Below are 14,735 nucleotides of genomic sequence, written 5' to 3'. Positions count from 1 at the left end.
GAATCTGAGCGTAGGCAATGTGGTGGCACTTGTTTAAGATGGAAATAAAGAGAAACCGATTTTTGTTCATTAAAAGGTAAAGGGTACCCATTCTGAGTGCAAAGTACTTGAATGGAATCAATTTAAGAGGTCTATGGAAGCCTGGCAAGGGAGGAAAAACCTTCCCTCTAGTCTACCCTCTTAGAGTATATACCAGTTCAATGCCAAGCTCTGAGAATTAAACTGACATGAGATAAACATGAGATAAATTTTATCTAGTATTTTATGTTAATAATATAATTTTTTAAAATAAAAGGACAAGGGACAGCCTGGGTGGCTCAGCGGTTTAGTGCCGCCTTCAGTCCAGGGCGTGATCCTGGAGACCCGGGATCGAGTCCCACGTTGGGCTCCCTGCATGGAGCCTGCTTCTCCCTCTGCCTGTGTCTCTGCTTCTCTCTGTGTGTCTCTCATGAGTAAATAAATAAAATCTATAAATAAATAAATAAATAAATAAATAAATAAATAAATAAACAAACAAACAATACTTCTTCATTTGTGAAGAAGTGACAAGATAAAGGAAAAGGGTTTAAGCTTTCAAAAAGAGTATGCTGTGGGAAGATAACTAGAAAAAATATAGGGGAAACTAATGGAAGAGAAGGGTTAATTTAGAGCGTTTGTTCCTTTCAGTCCCAAAGAATCAATATTCCAATGTGGCATATTTGGGGCATGTTGTTACCATTTTAGCTGTAGCTTACTACTCAACATCTGTTTTTTATTTTTATTTTTTTAGTTTTATTTATTTATTTATGAGAGACTCACAGAGAGAGAGGCAGAGACATAGGCAGATGGAGAAGCAGGCTCTCCACTTGGAGCTCAGTGCGGAACTGGATTCTAGATTCCGGGATCACACCCTGAGCCAAAGGCAGATGCTCAAATGCTGAGCCACCCAGACAACCCTCAACATCTCTTCTTGACATAGGTTTAGGAATCATGTAATTAAATAAGAGGCAAGCCATTGGGGATGCCTGGGTGGCTCAGCCATTGAGCATCTGCCTTAGGCTCAGGGCGTGATCCTGGGGGCTTAGGATCGAGTCCCACATCAGGCTCTCTAGATGGAGCCTGCTCCTTCCTCTGCCCGTGACTCTGCCTCTCTCTCACTGTGTGTCTTTCATGAATGAATAAATAAAATCTTTTAAAAAAAGAAGCAAGCCATTGGTATGTCTGACATTACGCAAATAAACTGAGTAGTACAAGAATCAATGGCCCAGAAACACTCAGGATAGAGGAGAAAATATAGAAAAAATAGTCAACACCACAGATTAAAGAAGGCAGAGCCAGAAGAGTGTGGTATCACAGAAGGTAAAGGAGGAGACTTTCCATTGCTTTCAAAATGAACTCGACCATAAAAATACCCCCAACGCCCTTCTTGAAATAATAATGACTCTAGATATTTTTTTCCCTGAGAACTGATAGAATGCTTGTGAAATAAAGAGAAAAAAATCACAGAGAAGCAGTTCTTGAGGGACAATCAATTGAGTTTTATGAATTTTTACTTTGAAGTAGGACATATAAATTCATAAAATAATGCATATTATTTTAAAACAAAAAGTACATGCCTGAAAACAGTATTGTTTAATACAGAAGTATATAAATTAAAACCTGAAAGTCTGTTTATGGGACACCACCACCAACCTCACCTAAAGTAGAAATCACTCCGACAATTTGTTGTGGGTCCCTCCAGACTTGCAAATATCTACATGTACATACCAACAAATGTGATCACTATAATAATGCTGTGATCTGTTGGGTTTTGCTTGCCTGTTGGTTTTGTCCTCTAATACACTACACCCACCTTTCTAGATCAATGCAACATCTACCTCATTCCTTCTGTGGCTTAAGTAGTATTCCACTATTTGGCGTACCAGTTTATTCAACCCACTTCCTACTGATGACGAGTGACGTTGTTTCTTTGATGTGAACCATGATACAAGGCTACCTTGTGATTCTCTCTGCACATTTAGTCCTTTCAATGGAGCAATGCTACTCCCAAAGTCCTTACTGTAAGCAGAGAGAACAATACTGTTTTGTGATTGTATGATAAGGTTTATGAAAAAAATATTATAAAAACATGGATAAGAATAAAAATAGTCTTCTCTGGTAGGATATTGAAGAGGCTACTAATAGTGATTGCTTTGAAGGAGAGCTGAATGTCTGGGGAGAGGAAGGGAAGGGAGGATTGTTACTACACAACTCCAGGAGGCACCTTCCAACTAGATCACAGGGTGAGCGGCACGCCCTGAAGTTAGCAATGCCAAAGCCATGGCGAGAAGATAGTTCTATTATTCCTACTTTTTGAAATATAAACCATGTGCCTATATTAGCTATTAGCTATTAAAACAACTACTACTACTACTACTACTACTTAAAAAGAAGAAAAATGCTATCTGAAAAGGATTGGAATAACTTTTTTTAACAAAATGATTGCCCAAGACTGTAACTAACAGAATAATCAAAAGAGAATTTTAATCTGTAGTTAGGGTGCAAAAGTAACCCTATATTGTCATAAATCTATGGCAGCTTATTATATCAAAAATGGGGGACTGGGGGACGCCTGGTTGGCTCAGCGGTTGAGTGTCTGCCTTCGGCTCAGGGTGTGATCCCACACAAGGCTCCCTCTGCCTATGTCTCTGCCTTCTTTCTGTGTCTCATGTATAAATAAATAAAATCTTAAAAAAAAAACTGGATGAAGATATCAACATATACCACTACATGAGGGAAAAAAAGTATTTTTGGTTGCCTCTAAGAATGCTAGCTGCCCAATAACATTCTTTGACTTAGACATAGACTCACTGGACACTGAATCGTTTAGTTACTTGTCCTTCTCCTTCTTACTGTGCAGAGCTTTGCATGAAGTGATGATTGGAACCTAGTAGCCATCGGCTCATTTTGAGGATGGAAGTCCATGTGCTAAAGATAATAGAATAGAAAAACAGAAGAAGCCTCCATCTCTAATGTGAAATTTTCATGCTAATCCTGGACTACATCATCTGCATTTCTTTTTTATGCACATGAATAAAGCCCTGGTTTGTTTAAGCCACCCAGCTAAGTTTTTGTTACTACCAGCTGTATAAAATTCATACATTAGATAAGGGAAAATATCAAAATTATAACTCTGTTGGGAGCAGTACTAAAAAATCATTTGTTTGGTTCCAAGTCATCAGGCAACTACTTTACTGCAAATTACACCTTAAAACTTCTATTTCTTTTCTGACCTGCACCAGAAAAGGCAATGATAACTTTACAAAGTAGGATCTTAAATCTGTAATGCTATTTTTAATATCTTTTTCCTTCTGGTTAGCTTATGTGATCATAAAGATATTAAAGCACTAACAAAGTAAATTGATGTTCATTCTTTTTGTGTTTGCACAGAAATAATATCTATTTATTTTCTATATATTCGAAAACTTTTCTTCAGGTAAGCATTTCAGAGAGCAGTGATGCATTAGAAAGGCTTTTTAAATTAACAATTTTACAATTAAGTAGTGACCCGGGCTTTGATTAAAAAATTACAAGACAGGCTACATCTTGGTGAAAAGTGGGAAAATATTTTTGTTTTAGAGGAAAATATTTTATTTAAAAACAGAAGGTTTTTTTTAAAGCCTCATAAGGATTACTTCCTGAAACATTCATAAACCAAGTATATACAAAGAGCAGCTGGAATATTTTGTTTATTTATAGGAAATGTGCAAAATGGAAGAGTCGGAAATGACTCAGTAAGGCAGCCATCACTGGTTGGCCTGATACATTCACCACAGGAATTTTGAGAGATTCCCAGGATGATGTTCTTTGCACGTCAGAGGAGGATCTCCGTCATCAACATCTGCCGTCATCCTTATGGAGGCTTTTTTAATTATTAGATTTATGAACTGACCTGTCCGCATTAAATAATAACCTGTATAATTTACTCTGCATACATTACATATGGTTTTACTGTCTTCTGATTCAATGATTGCTTTATGACAGCATTTAATGACTACACCTTACAGGACAGAATCCTTACGACTTCTTCATCTAAAGAAAACTACTCTGGTTTTGTAGATGGAAGTCACTTTCTTTGATCTCAGTGTCTTTCAGCAATAGGTTCAGGGCACCAGAAAGACGCAGGGTGCAGATTTATATTTTCTCTCTTACTGACACAAATCAAGTGCAGATTTATCAAGCTGTGAAATATATTAAGTTCACAGGGTTTTAACAAAGGGTTACCAAACCTCAAGAACCTGCTGTGATTCAAACTACTTTCAGATGTCCTTTTAATTATATTAAATGAAAGTTTGGGTTGGCTTTGATGCTTATGGGCAAACATCGAAATCTCTTGAAAGAGCTGCTAAAAGTACTCCCTGTTGCTGTAGTTAATATACTACATTGTATGCACACCACTAGCCAATTTATTCTAGCCACTTTAACAAGGATATCCAGCCTGACAGGCCACACAGAATAGTATCACAAGTCAAGCAAAGCACAAATCATCAGAGGCCTCCGAAAGTTGTTTGACATGCACCGCGGAGCTCTTTGTCACACAGCCAATTAAGTGACCAAACAAGGAACTTGAAAATACTCATTAATTTCTTCCTAGCAGTATAAATGGAGGTTAGAATCCTCCTTGTCTTATGCACCAAAGGCAGACAAGTAAAACGGGCATAATTCAATTTGCACTTTGTCAAAGGTGCAAGTAGCAACTTTGGCTCACAGAAAGTCTGCGTTAGAGAGGAAAAAAAAAAATGAAAGGAATAGGTAAAAATGTTTATTTAGATAGTACATATCATAATATAGATATAAGGGCTCTGGGATTTTTTTTTTTTTTTTTTGTTAATTAATCAAAAGCTGACGTTACTTTTAATCCTTGAGAAGCTGCATTGGCACTTCTGAGCAGACTCAGCAGCCCTTGACATTACTTCCTCCTCTGTGTAAAAAAGAACCCGAGCTGATTTCTGAACACCATGCTCTGCAGGTCTTTTCTGCTCCTTCAAGTTGTTCTTTGGCCTCCCTGACATCTTGGGAGTATAACAGTGTCCTGGGGCTCATCCTAGATTCTTTTTTTTTTTTTTTTCCTAGATTCTTTTCTCTTCTCTATGTTCATTGCCTTGATGAATTCATCCAGCACACTGGCTGTGAGTGTCACTTGAAGTGAAACATCACCCAATGTCTCTTTCTAGCCTGACCTCTGAGCTGACCTTCACGCTTGTATATCTGACTGAATATGTAACATCTGCATTGCACACCTCATAAGAATCGCAAAGTGGACATGCCCCAAAGTTGAAGTTCTTTTTTGTGCTTGTCCCAACTTGGTCACAGACAGACCATCTCAATAAATAGTGACTTCCTTCATCCTTCCAGTTGCTCACATAAAGCACTGTCATTTGGACTCCTCTTCCTCTGAGGTTTCACATACAACTCCTAGCAAGTCCTGTTTGTTATACTTAAAACAAACAAAACAAAACAAAACAAAACAAACAAAATCGTGAACCTGAGTAGTTATCCCAAGATCTCATACCCATACTCTATCTGACCATTATTATCCTTGGTCACCCTGCTTCAGCCCTTAGTTTTCCTGCAATAATCTACTTTTTCACTCTTAAAACACATTAGCTCATGTCATCGCTCTGCTCAGAAGCCTACAGTGGTTTACTGTGTCTCTCTGAATAAAAGCCAGCATCCTTACAATGGTCTAGCAGATCTGGGCCCTTAACACCCCCCAGACTCATGCCCCATGACCATCTTCTCCTCTACAACACACCAGTTGCTCTGGACGTCTGGACCATGGGCATATTTCTACTATGGAAACTCTCTGTCACTCTGCTACAGTGTTTTTTCCGGAATACCTACATAGCTCACTCCTCCTCTTCCTTCACTGTTTTGTTCCAATGTCACTTCAGTGATGCATTTCTTGCTTTCTTTTCTCCTTAGTATTTATCATTGTCTCATATGCCAGATTTTTCACATCCATACTGTATTGTTTCTATTCTGCCCCTAGAAATCTTACCCTAGGAGGGAGAGCAGGATTTTGCCTGTTACCTGCATTGCTGTATTCTCAGCGCTGATGATGTTATTGGGCCCCATGCTCAACTATTAATTTGTGAATGTTTTTGTTGTTAACTATTATGTGGGTTTTTTTCACAGTCGAAAACAGATATTGTTTTTGCACTGCTAGCGCCTAGGATAGAGATATCTAGTGGATAATTAAGGCAAAAACAAAGTAAGTAAGTAATGAGCAAATCATAGTTCTGAATTGAAATAAACAGATGGTTTGTTTCAAATACTTTGTAGGATTTTTAAAAAATTAAAGATTTTTTATGTATCTGAGAGAGAGAGAAGAGGGAGAGAGAGAGAGAGCATGAGCAGTGGGGAAGGGCAGAGGGAGAAGCGGACTCCCCGCAGAGGAAGGGGCCCAACACTTGGACTCAGTCCCAGGATCCTCAGATCAGGACCTGAGCCAAAGGCAGACCCTTAAGCAACTGAGTCACCCAGGTGCCCCCAAATACTTTGTAGGCTTTAAAGAACACAGACCTATGAGGAAGAAGAAGAAGAAGGTGGCGGTGGCAGCTTCAGCAGAGGGGGAGGAGAGAAAGAAAGGAAAGAAGGAAGGAGGAGGAAGGAGGGAAGGAATGAAACCAGGGATATGTGTGTGTGTGTGTGTGTGTGTGTGTGTGTGTTGTGTATTCATTTGCATCAATCTAGAAATTTTTTCTGATCAGTTCTCAACTTGACTGTGGAGGTAATAGCAGATTCCAAGAATGACTCATAGATTCATATTAATAATTATATGTACTTATATTTCCCACTAAGCAAGGTCATCCGACTGCAGACTCTCTTAAGGAATATGTGCTGCCTCTGAGATCTGGAGAGCAAAAGGAATTGCTGACAAAAATTCAAATATATATATATATATCTTAACTAGGGAAATGTCTTGCTTTGAAAGCTATGAAAAATGAATGCTGGTAATTCTTAATATTTCCTGTTAAAGAAGAGAACAATGCTAACAAACATTACTACTTTAAAAATGAGAAAAAAATGTAAATTTAGGGATGCCTGGGTGGCCCCAGGGCATGATCCTGGAGTCCCGGGATCCAGTCCCCCATCAGGCTCCCTGCAAGGAGCCTGCTTCTCCCTCTGCCTATGTCTCTGCCTCTCTCTGTGTGTCTCTCATGAATAAATAAATAAAGTCATTTAAAAAAAAGAAGTAAATTTAAGTTCTGCTTACATTTAAAGAACATGAAAGCAGTTGTTCTTAAGTGGTTTGAGATCACAATCTCCTCCCAGAGTCTCATGAAAACCACACATCTCTTTTTGGAGCCATATGACATTTGCTTGCTTCACAGATTACACTCCCACACCCCTCTTCTCCAGTTCCAGGACTGGAGTTAAGGACTTCAGCAATTCACCTGTACTAGAATGGCTATAATCAAAAAAGACAGAAAATAACAGGCATTGCTGAGGATGTGAAGGAACGAAACTTTCCTACATTGCTGGTTGGAAATGTAAAAGGGTGTGGTCACTTTGGAGAACAGTTTGACAGATACTCCTTTAACAGAGTTACTGTATTTCCTATTTGCTCTTCCCCTCTCTTAATATGATAATTTTTTTATCACAGTGTCCTCTGAAAACAAAAGGACCTTGAAGTAAATTATGTGTGCATTTGCACTTAGTCAACAGTACAAAATGATTGCTATAGAGCCATTTGAACTCAATCTCAAACAAAAAGAAAAAATAAAACTATTTTACTCTATATTATCCCTGACATACAGTAAAATAAATCAATAAACATAAATCAGAAGGTTTATCCTGACTCCTAACACCAAAACTGAAGTCAGTTCTGTAACAGTGGTATCCTAGGGATTTGGAGCATGAGCTTCTGAGTCAGGAAGTCCTAGCTTTGAATTCAGGACCCCCTCCATTACTATCATATGATCTTGTGAAGGTCATTTAATTCCACCTGGGCCTTATTTTCTCTACTGTAAGTTAAAAATAGCAATAATTATATTATAGGATTAGTGTGGATATTAAATAAGAATTTATGCAAACTGGGCCACACGGTGACGGCTACACAATTAGTGCCTAATGATTGCATTTATTCTTAAAAATAAATTGTTGATGTTGAGAAAGCACTTGAGGCATTAGTGCCATGGGTGCTAGTGTGTGACTTTGGGTCGGACCTCTCTCTCCTGATCTCAGCTAACTCATTTTCATCTTTAAGGTAACTTCTATTAATATGGGACATCAGAGTAGTTATTTAATACACATATGTAACACAAGCCTTACTTGTCTTCTCTGGTATAAAACTTAACACTCTCTTCTTAAATGAAGGTATCTATTTTGCCCAAGACATGGTAATGAATTTTTTTTTTTTACTATGACTTATCTCTATCTTTTGATAGTAAACAGAGATTTCAGTGTAACCTAAATTAAATGAAACAAATATTGGACCCAATTGTTTGATTTTTGTTAAAATTGTGGATGTGCAAGCATAATGAGTATTGGGGGATTCACATATTATTTTTAAAAATCAAAGCAATCACCTTTTGATTGTTCCCCTACAGATCCATTATCAGTTATCATGGCTGACAGATGATAGTCCATATTTTATTGTGCTTTTTCAGTGAAATAAACAAATGTAGGAAGGAAGAAGAAGTAAAAGATGGAACCAGATATTCATAGACTAGACATCGTACCTCTAAATAATTAAAAGCTAAATGGATTTGGTGGTCAAAGTCAAACCAAAGTCAAACCTAGAAGAATCACTGCTTGTACCCATGGAAAAGCCACATTTTAAAAGAATCTCATGATACCTAAGCAATTATATTTTTTCAAATTTAATTAATAAAGTACTCCCAGTATATTTTATACCTATTTCGCAGAATAGCTCAGAATGTTCTCCAAACATAGAAACAACACGGAACATCAGACAAGTCTTTAAAATTTGAATAGAGTAAATAAAGTTTAAAGTATTATTTACTCTAGAATTTCACAGAGTAATAATCTATATTAAAACGAATAGAAGTAATGCCATGTCTTAGTGAGCAGAGCATTTCTGCTTCACAAATATTCTGTTTGTATTTGGTCTTATCAGATGTTTAGTCAATAGCTGAAACATTTATTCACAGCCAGTCAATTATAACACCAGGAAATCAGCCATTGAATAAACTGTGCTATTAATTTTCCATCAGAGATTCATGTTTGAATGACCATGCATTTCATAGATTTAAATACCAAAAGGCTAATTATCTCCAAGGCCCCATTAAGGGGATAGCATAGATAGCAATCAAAAACAATCCTAATATTGCTCAAAAATTATCTTCAGCTTTCATTGCTGCAAAATACTTCAACTTCTCTACCTAGTGCACATATTAAGAGGATAGGTTTTATCTATCTGTCTATCTATCTATCTATCATCTATTTCCCAAAACCTTAGGAGAATAAACAAAAAACAAAAACAACAGAACGTTCCTCATACACATTCATTTATTTACAAAGTAAAATGAATATTAAAGCTTATCTATCTAATATGTTTGATGTAAATTATTTTCCTCCCTCTTTTGTGAAGTCCCGGGCCCCTATCCCATTCTTAGCTCAGGATGATATACAAGCTTCATATGAGTCTTACATGTTTTGGGTGCTCCTATACATTTGGAATCATTTTTTTTTTTCTACTGTTAATCTGTCTTATGTCAATTTAATTATTAGACCAGCCAAAAAACCTAGAGGGGGAAAAGGAAAAATTTTCCACCTCTAAGCTGCTTTCTTGCCTTCCTCCCTTGTAAAAATAACTATAAAGATTGTTTCTGAGATTCTTTTCACACAGAACCCATAAACATAGGAATGTTTTCTACCCTGCTTAGGAACAAATTGCAACATGTTAACAGGAGAAAAATTACATTTATATCAGAACTAAACTGTTTATAGTGAGTGGGAAAGTAAGACAGTCACAGCATGGGTTGAACATTCTGGTACAGAAGCCTGAAAGTATTCTGAACTATTATTTGTCTTAGAGGACTTGGATTTAATGTCATTTCTGAATGATCTGCTACTCAAATATTAGCTGGCCCAATGTACTCATGAAATGTTTTCATACATACCCCTATGCAGAAATCAGAGATTTATATAGGACATCCAACTCACCTTTTAATTATGATCAAAATGGTCACATGCCAAGTTATACCTCCTTGTTGGTCTCTGTCCATCTTGTATGACAGAGCATGGGCACTGCCAAATTTCTTTTCAGCACATACCCTTGCAACGTAAGTCCCTCTATTCCCACACTTCATGCCCTCCCTGAAATCCCTTTAGCTCAACAGGGTACATTATCATTTATCTATCAGATGCCCATAAATGCTACCACCAACAGACAATTCAACAACTTAACACATTTATAAAAACGCAGAAAGTACCTGGACATAGGCTCTGCAAGAGCGCTCTCTTTTCTGAAGCTGAATCCATTAAGACAGCAGATTAAACACAGAATAGAAAAAACAAGTTAGTGACAGAAGAAAACAAGAAAAATAAAAGAACACATCTACACAAAACACCTTATTTTGTTGTGTACTACTTTCTAGAAGAGAATGAAAGCTAAGCAGCAGCAAAATGTAAAGCAATGGCTTGAAAACTAGTCGCCAGCACCTTTTCAGAATAACCCAAGCAAAAACTGGATGGTAGAAAGATGTTAATGATGGCAGGAAATCTTGGAATAAATTTAGTAGAAATTAGTAAAAATCATTATACTTCAGTCATTTGAAATGATTCATTTTACATCAGGTTAGTTGTTCATTCATGAGCCACAAATGAAGACATATGAAGTTAAGTAAATTATGTCAAAAATTTGGAAGCTGCATTGTTTGTGGCTTAAAGATTAGGTAGATGGTTAAAATGCACCACAAACCATATGTTCAAACACAAGAAATTCTGTTTATCAGAAATATAGATGTGCCCATTCATTACGATTATTTGGTTCCAAGGGGAAAATACCAACAGATAAGTAACTTCTAATTGGAAGAATGTGATTAATCTTCCGATTTATCACTGCTTTTATTATGTCTTGAATAATTCCTTTCCACAGTTTTCACCAAAAACAAACAAAACAAAACAAAACAAAAAACCTTATACATTTTAGAAACTTCTGTGGCATAAGAAGCCTGTTTTTGTTTATTTGCTTGCAAACAGAGTGATGTTTTTCTGGGCAAAAGGTTAATAACAACTCATATTCAATCCCAAACATTTTTTTTTCTGCTGATGAAATAAATAAGTAATAAGCTTAATTGCCCTCTTTAAATAAGTGACATAAAATTTCATGAATTAAATTGTGATTTCCTTCCTCTTCTCTATTTTTTTTTTTTTTTTTTTTTGCCTTCAGTAGCCTTGTTTGTGGAAGGAGAAAATTACCCAGGTTAAAGAAACAGTTACTCTGATGCCTTTTGTGTGGCTAATACTCTCCCAACTTTAATTCATGCAGTCTTCAATGAGCATAGAGCAGTTACTCCTCTAAAGAATTAAAGTGAGGAATGAGTGCAAGTAAATTGCCAGCGCTGTCATTTGGATCACTGACTCGCATCTTGGTTTCACAGGACTCTAAACCCTTCAGAATTTCAATGTGGAGTTCAATTGATTTGTACCAAGTTGACTTTGCAAATCTGATGGGTTATAAGTGCTTCAGGGAACAGTGGGAACAGGCAATGAGAGCAAGCCAGTGAGCACGTGGGTAACCTTTGCCCTCCCATCTCCTCACCCCATCATGCAAATTAACATATGACAAACCACATTCTATAAACAATTGAAAAGAGCCAAATGGGAAACAAAAGAAAGCATTAAAAAGCTTCACAAATGGAAATTTGCCCATTATGTAGTTATTTGATATTCAGAGTAGGCAAGCTGATTAGCTGTAGCCAGTTAGAATGTGACATTAATTGCCAGCTTTACCTGATACTGTCAGACATCAACACCGTTTTTAAATAAAGATACAAAGTATTGCTATAACAAGTAATGTTATGGATATGTAACATTAATAGAAATTACTACTTCCAGTACATTAGGATAACAATAGCTGGCGGCAATATTCGTTAATAGCATCCAGTCAGCCTGGGTAATAACACATTAAAATCTCAGCATGTCCAGATTACATAGGCAGCTGTGGATTACATTTTATCAGGGACTTGGTTGTGATTCTATCAGGGGCATAAGTGACAAAAATAACTCCTTTATGCTCAGCATGGAAAAAACTTTAATAATAATTTATATCTGCTAGATAAAGCTGAATCTGTTTTCTGAGGATGAAATTGCGGGAAAAACTGTATTTGCCAGATAAAATGTCAGGCTTTCCTGTGTCAAACCATCGTTATTTGAAAAATTTCTTTCATCTTGATCAGTGAGACTCTCAGTGTAATGAGACACAAAAAAACTTAACATACGAAAAGACCATTCTCCTAAAAGTCTTTTTCATTCTAAAGAGGAATGTTCATTTGGTGACTTCCGTAGAGGACTTTAGTCTGCTACTGCTGAATTCTTGCTTTTTAAAAGAGTTGGACTGTCAGGATATTCAAGGCCTTAAAATCCAGTTTCAATAACTCATCACTTCTACACAAATACCTTTCATGGAACACATGTCTTTTGATGCTAGTCATTCTAGTATCTTTTCATCATGGAGTTAATTTGCCATGGGATGTTATAAGGAATAAGTTATATATTCCTTATAAATATGTAAAATATGTTTTACATATTAATGTAAATAAAATGCTTATACAAAGTGCTTAATAATATATAGTTATATACAATAAACATAAGATGTTTATATAATATACAAATATATATTGTATACTTATAAATAATATATAAAATGTCTCTTCTCTGAAATTTAAAAAAGGAATTATTTTCATTATTTACAATTCAAATTTGCTGAAATACAATTAAACCTTCTAAAGTGTTAACACAGTGAAGTAAAATCTGAGTAATTTAAATATCAAAAGGAAATACAAATTAAAACCTAACTACTTGTCCCATGAGTTTTAAGTGTAATATTAATTAGGTTAAATTATTTCCTTTTTGAAACATCTTTAATGAATTGCTAATATCCTATCTCATTGCCATTTTCTAAACTTCTACTTATTGATTAGACATTTATTTTATTATAATTATTTTGATGTAAAAGTTCAAAAGGAAAAAAAGAAACAAAATAAATTGCATTTGCTCATATCGGCCTTGCCAGAATTTAGCATTCAAAATAGTAAACAGCAAATAAAATATAATTGTAAATTCAAAATGTATAAGGAGAGATGATCATTTATTGCATCTGTAGATTAGAGGCCAAACTGGGTCACCATTGCAATAAAATACTGAAGCAGATTGAATGTAACTAGTGATGCTTTTTAGAATGATATGATTTTATAGAAAGAGAAAAATTAACCAGAGCGGTCTCACAACTTTATATATATATTATACATATATATATAAAACCAAAGTCCTTACCTTGTTCAAACTTCGTGCAGCACTATCTTTTCCACCTGGGGTCAAGTTCCGAAGTTGTACATCTAGGAGGCCTACCAGCTGGTCCATGGCACGGACTGAGTAGGTGATATCTCCAGCATTCAAATGGTTTCTTGTTTGTTCGGCCAATTCCCTAGCAATGTTGGCAGCTGTCTCTCCAGATTTCAACTGCAATTTTTAAAAATGAATAAAAAGAAAGATCTTAAAAAAGTGTCTCTGTGAACAATTGTTTTTGCATATGAATTATAATCATTAAGCCAAGAAGTAATTATTAAACTCCATCTTTACCTGGGATACATTCCCTGCATTTCCCTGTTAATCATTATTTTTCTTCTGTAATATCTAACTTGAAGTTTCTATCTTTTGGGAGCTCCCGGCTGAAGAATCTTACTTCGGAAAATTGTTCTCACCTTAATCGTCCATTTAGGTCAACTCTAAAGTTTGCCCTGTGATTTTTCTCTGTGAGTTTTTAAATCCTGTGTTGATGAATTTGTGTTGTGAATCCCCAACCATATTCTAAGTTCTCAGAGGCAAGCACAAATTTTCTATTGTGTCTAATTTAGTACTTAGTACACAATGGACACTGACAGGCTGCTAAGCTTTGTGAAAATTTTATCCCAAATACAATCCCTGCTTTTCAAAAGGTTTTCATTTTCTTATTAACTAAGTAAGAGATTTTGATCCCAATGCACTGGGTAGCAAATTATTGCTGTTTCTAGCATCTTCCTTTTTGGAAGCTACATGCTTATCTTTCAAGTATATTCTCTAAGAATACATTAAATTGTCAACACTCCAAAGATGTTAAAAGAGATAGAGACTAATACCCCATGCTCATGTGAATAAATTTGTCAGCTTTGGGTAAAAGAAGATAGGGATATTTTACCCTATAACAACTTGAATGTATAATACTGTAATGTTTAGGAAACTTTTTTCTCCTCTCCCCCTCTCCTTTTTTTTTTTTTTTTTAAAGCACAGTCCAATATAAAATTCAGGATCTCACAGAGAAAATTCCTCTCTGTAAGGGTATCTTCCTCGCAGGTCTTCAGAGAGCTCTAAGAGACATGACTAAGATTCTTACTCACATAGGTTATCAATATCTTCTAAGGGATGCTTAATAAATGTTAGTAGCAGGATTGAATGCTTAAAGATTTATATATACAAATTAGGGTGATTAGAACAGCTATATCATTAATAATCAATGATATTGATTATTATCATACCTCAAGTATGTA

At 35.9% G+C, this 14,735-nt stretch overlaps 1 protein-coding gene across 1 annotated transcript in view; it reads right to left on the bottom strand.

Moving 5' to 3' along the window:
* Positions 1–14,735, bottom strand: part of ADGRL3 (adhesion G protein-coupled receptor L3) — an 866,124-nt gene that overhangs the window by 129,628 nt on the left and 721,761 nt on the right. Inside the window, exons 12-13 of the mRNA XM_038556190.1 lie at positions 13,486–13,671; positions 10,422–10,460 (exon numbers count right to left, since the gene is read on the bottom strand). Of these exons, the coding sequence (XP_038412118.1) occupies positions 10,422–10,460; positions 13,486–13,671 (225 nt within the window). The remainder of the gene's footprint in view (positions 1–10,421; positions 10,461–13,485; positions 13,672–14,735) is intronic.

This window comes from Canis lupus, chromosome 13 (genome assembly GCF_011100685.1).
Source record: "Canis lupus familiaris isolate Mischka breed German Shepherd chromosome 13, alternate assembly UU_Cfam_GSD_1.0, whole genome shotgun sequence".
Taxonomy (NCBI): domain Eukaryota; kingdom Metazoa; phylum Chordata; class Mammalia; order Carnivora; family Canidae; genus Canis; species Canis lupus.
The sequence above is the reverse complement of the archived record's forward strand: the minus strand, read 5'-3'. Positions and strand labels throughout refer to the sequence as shown.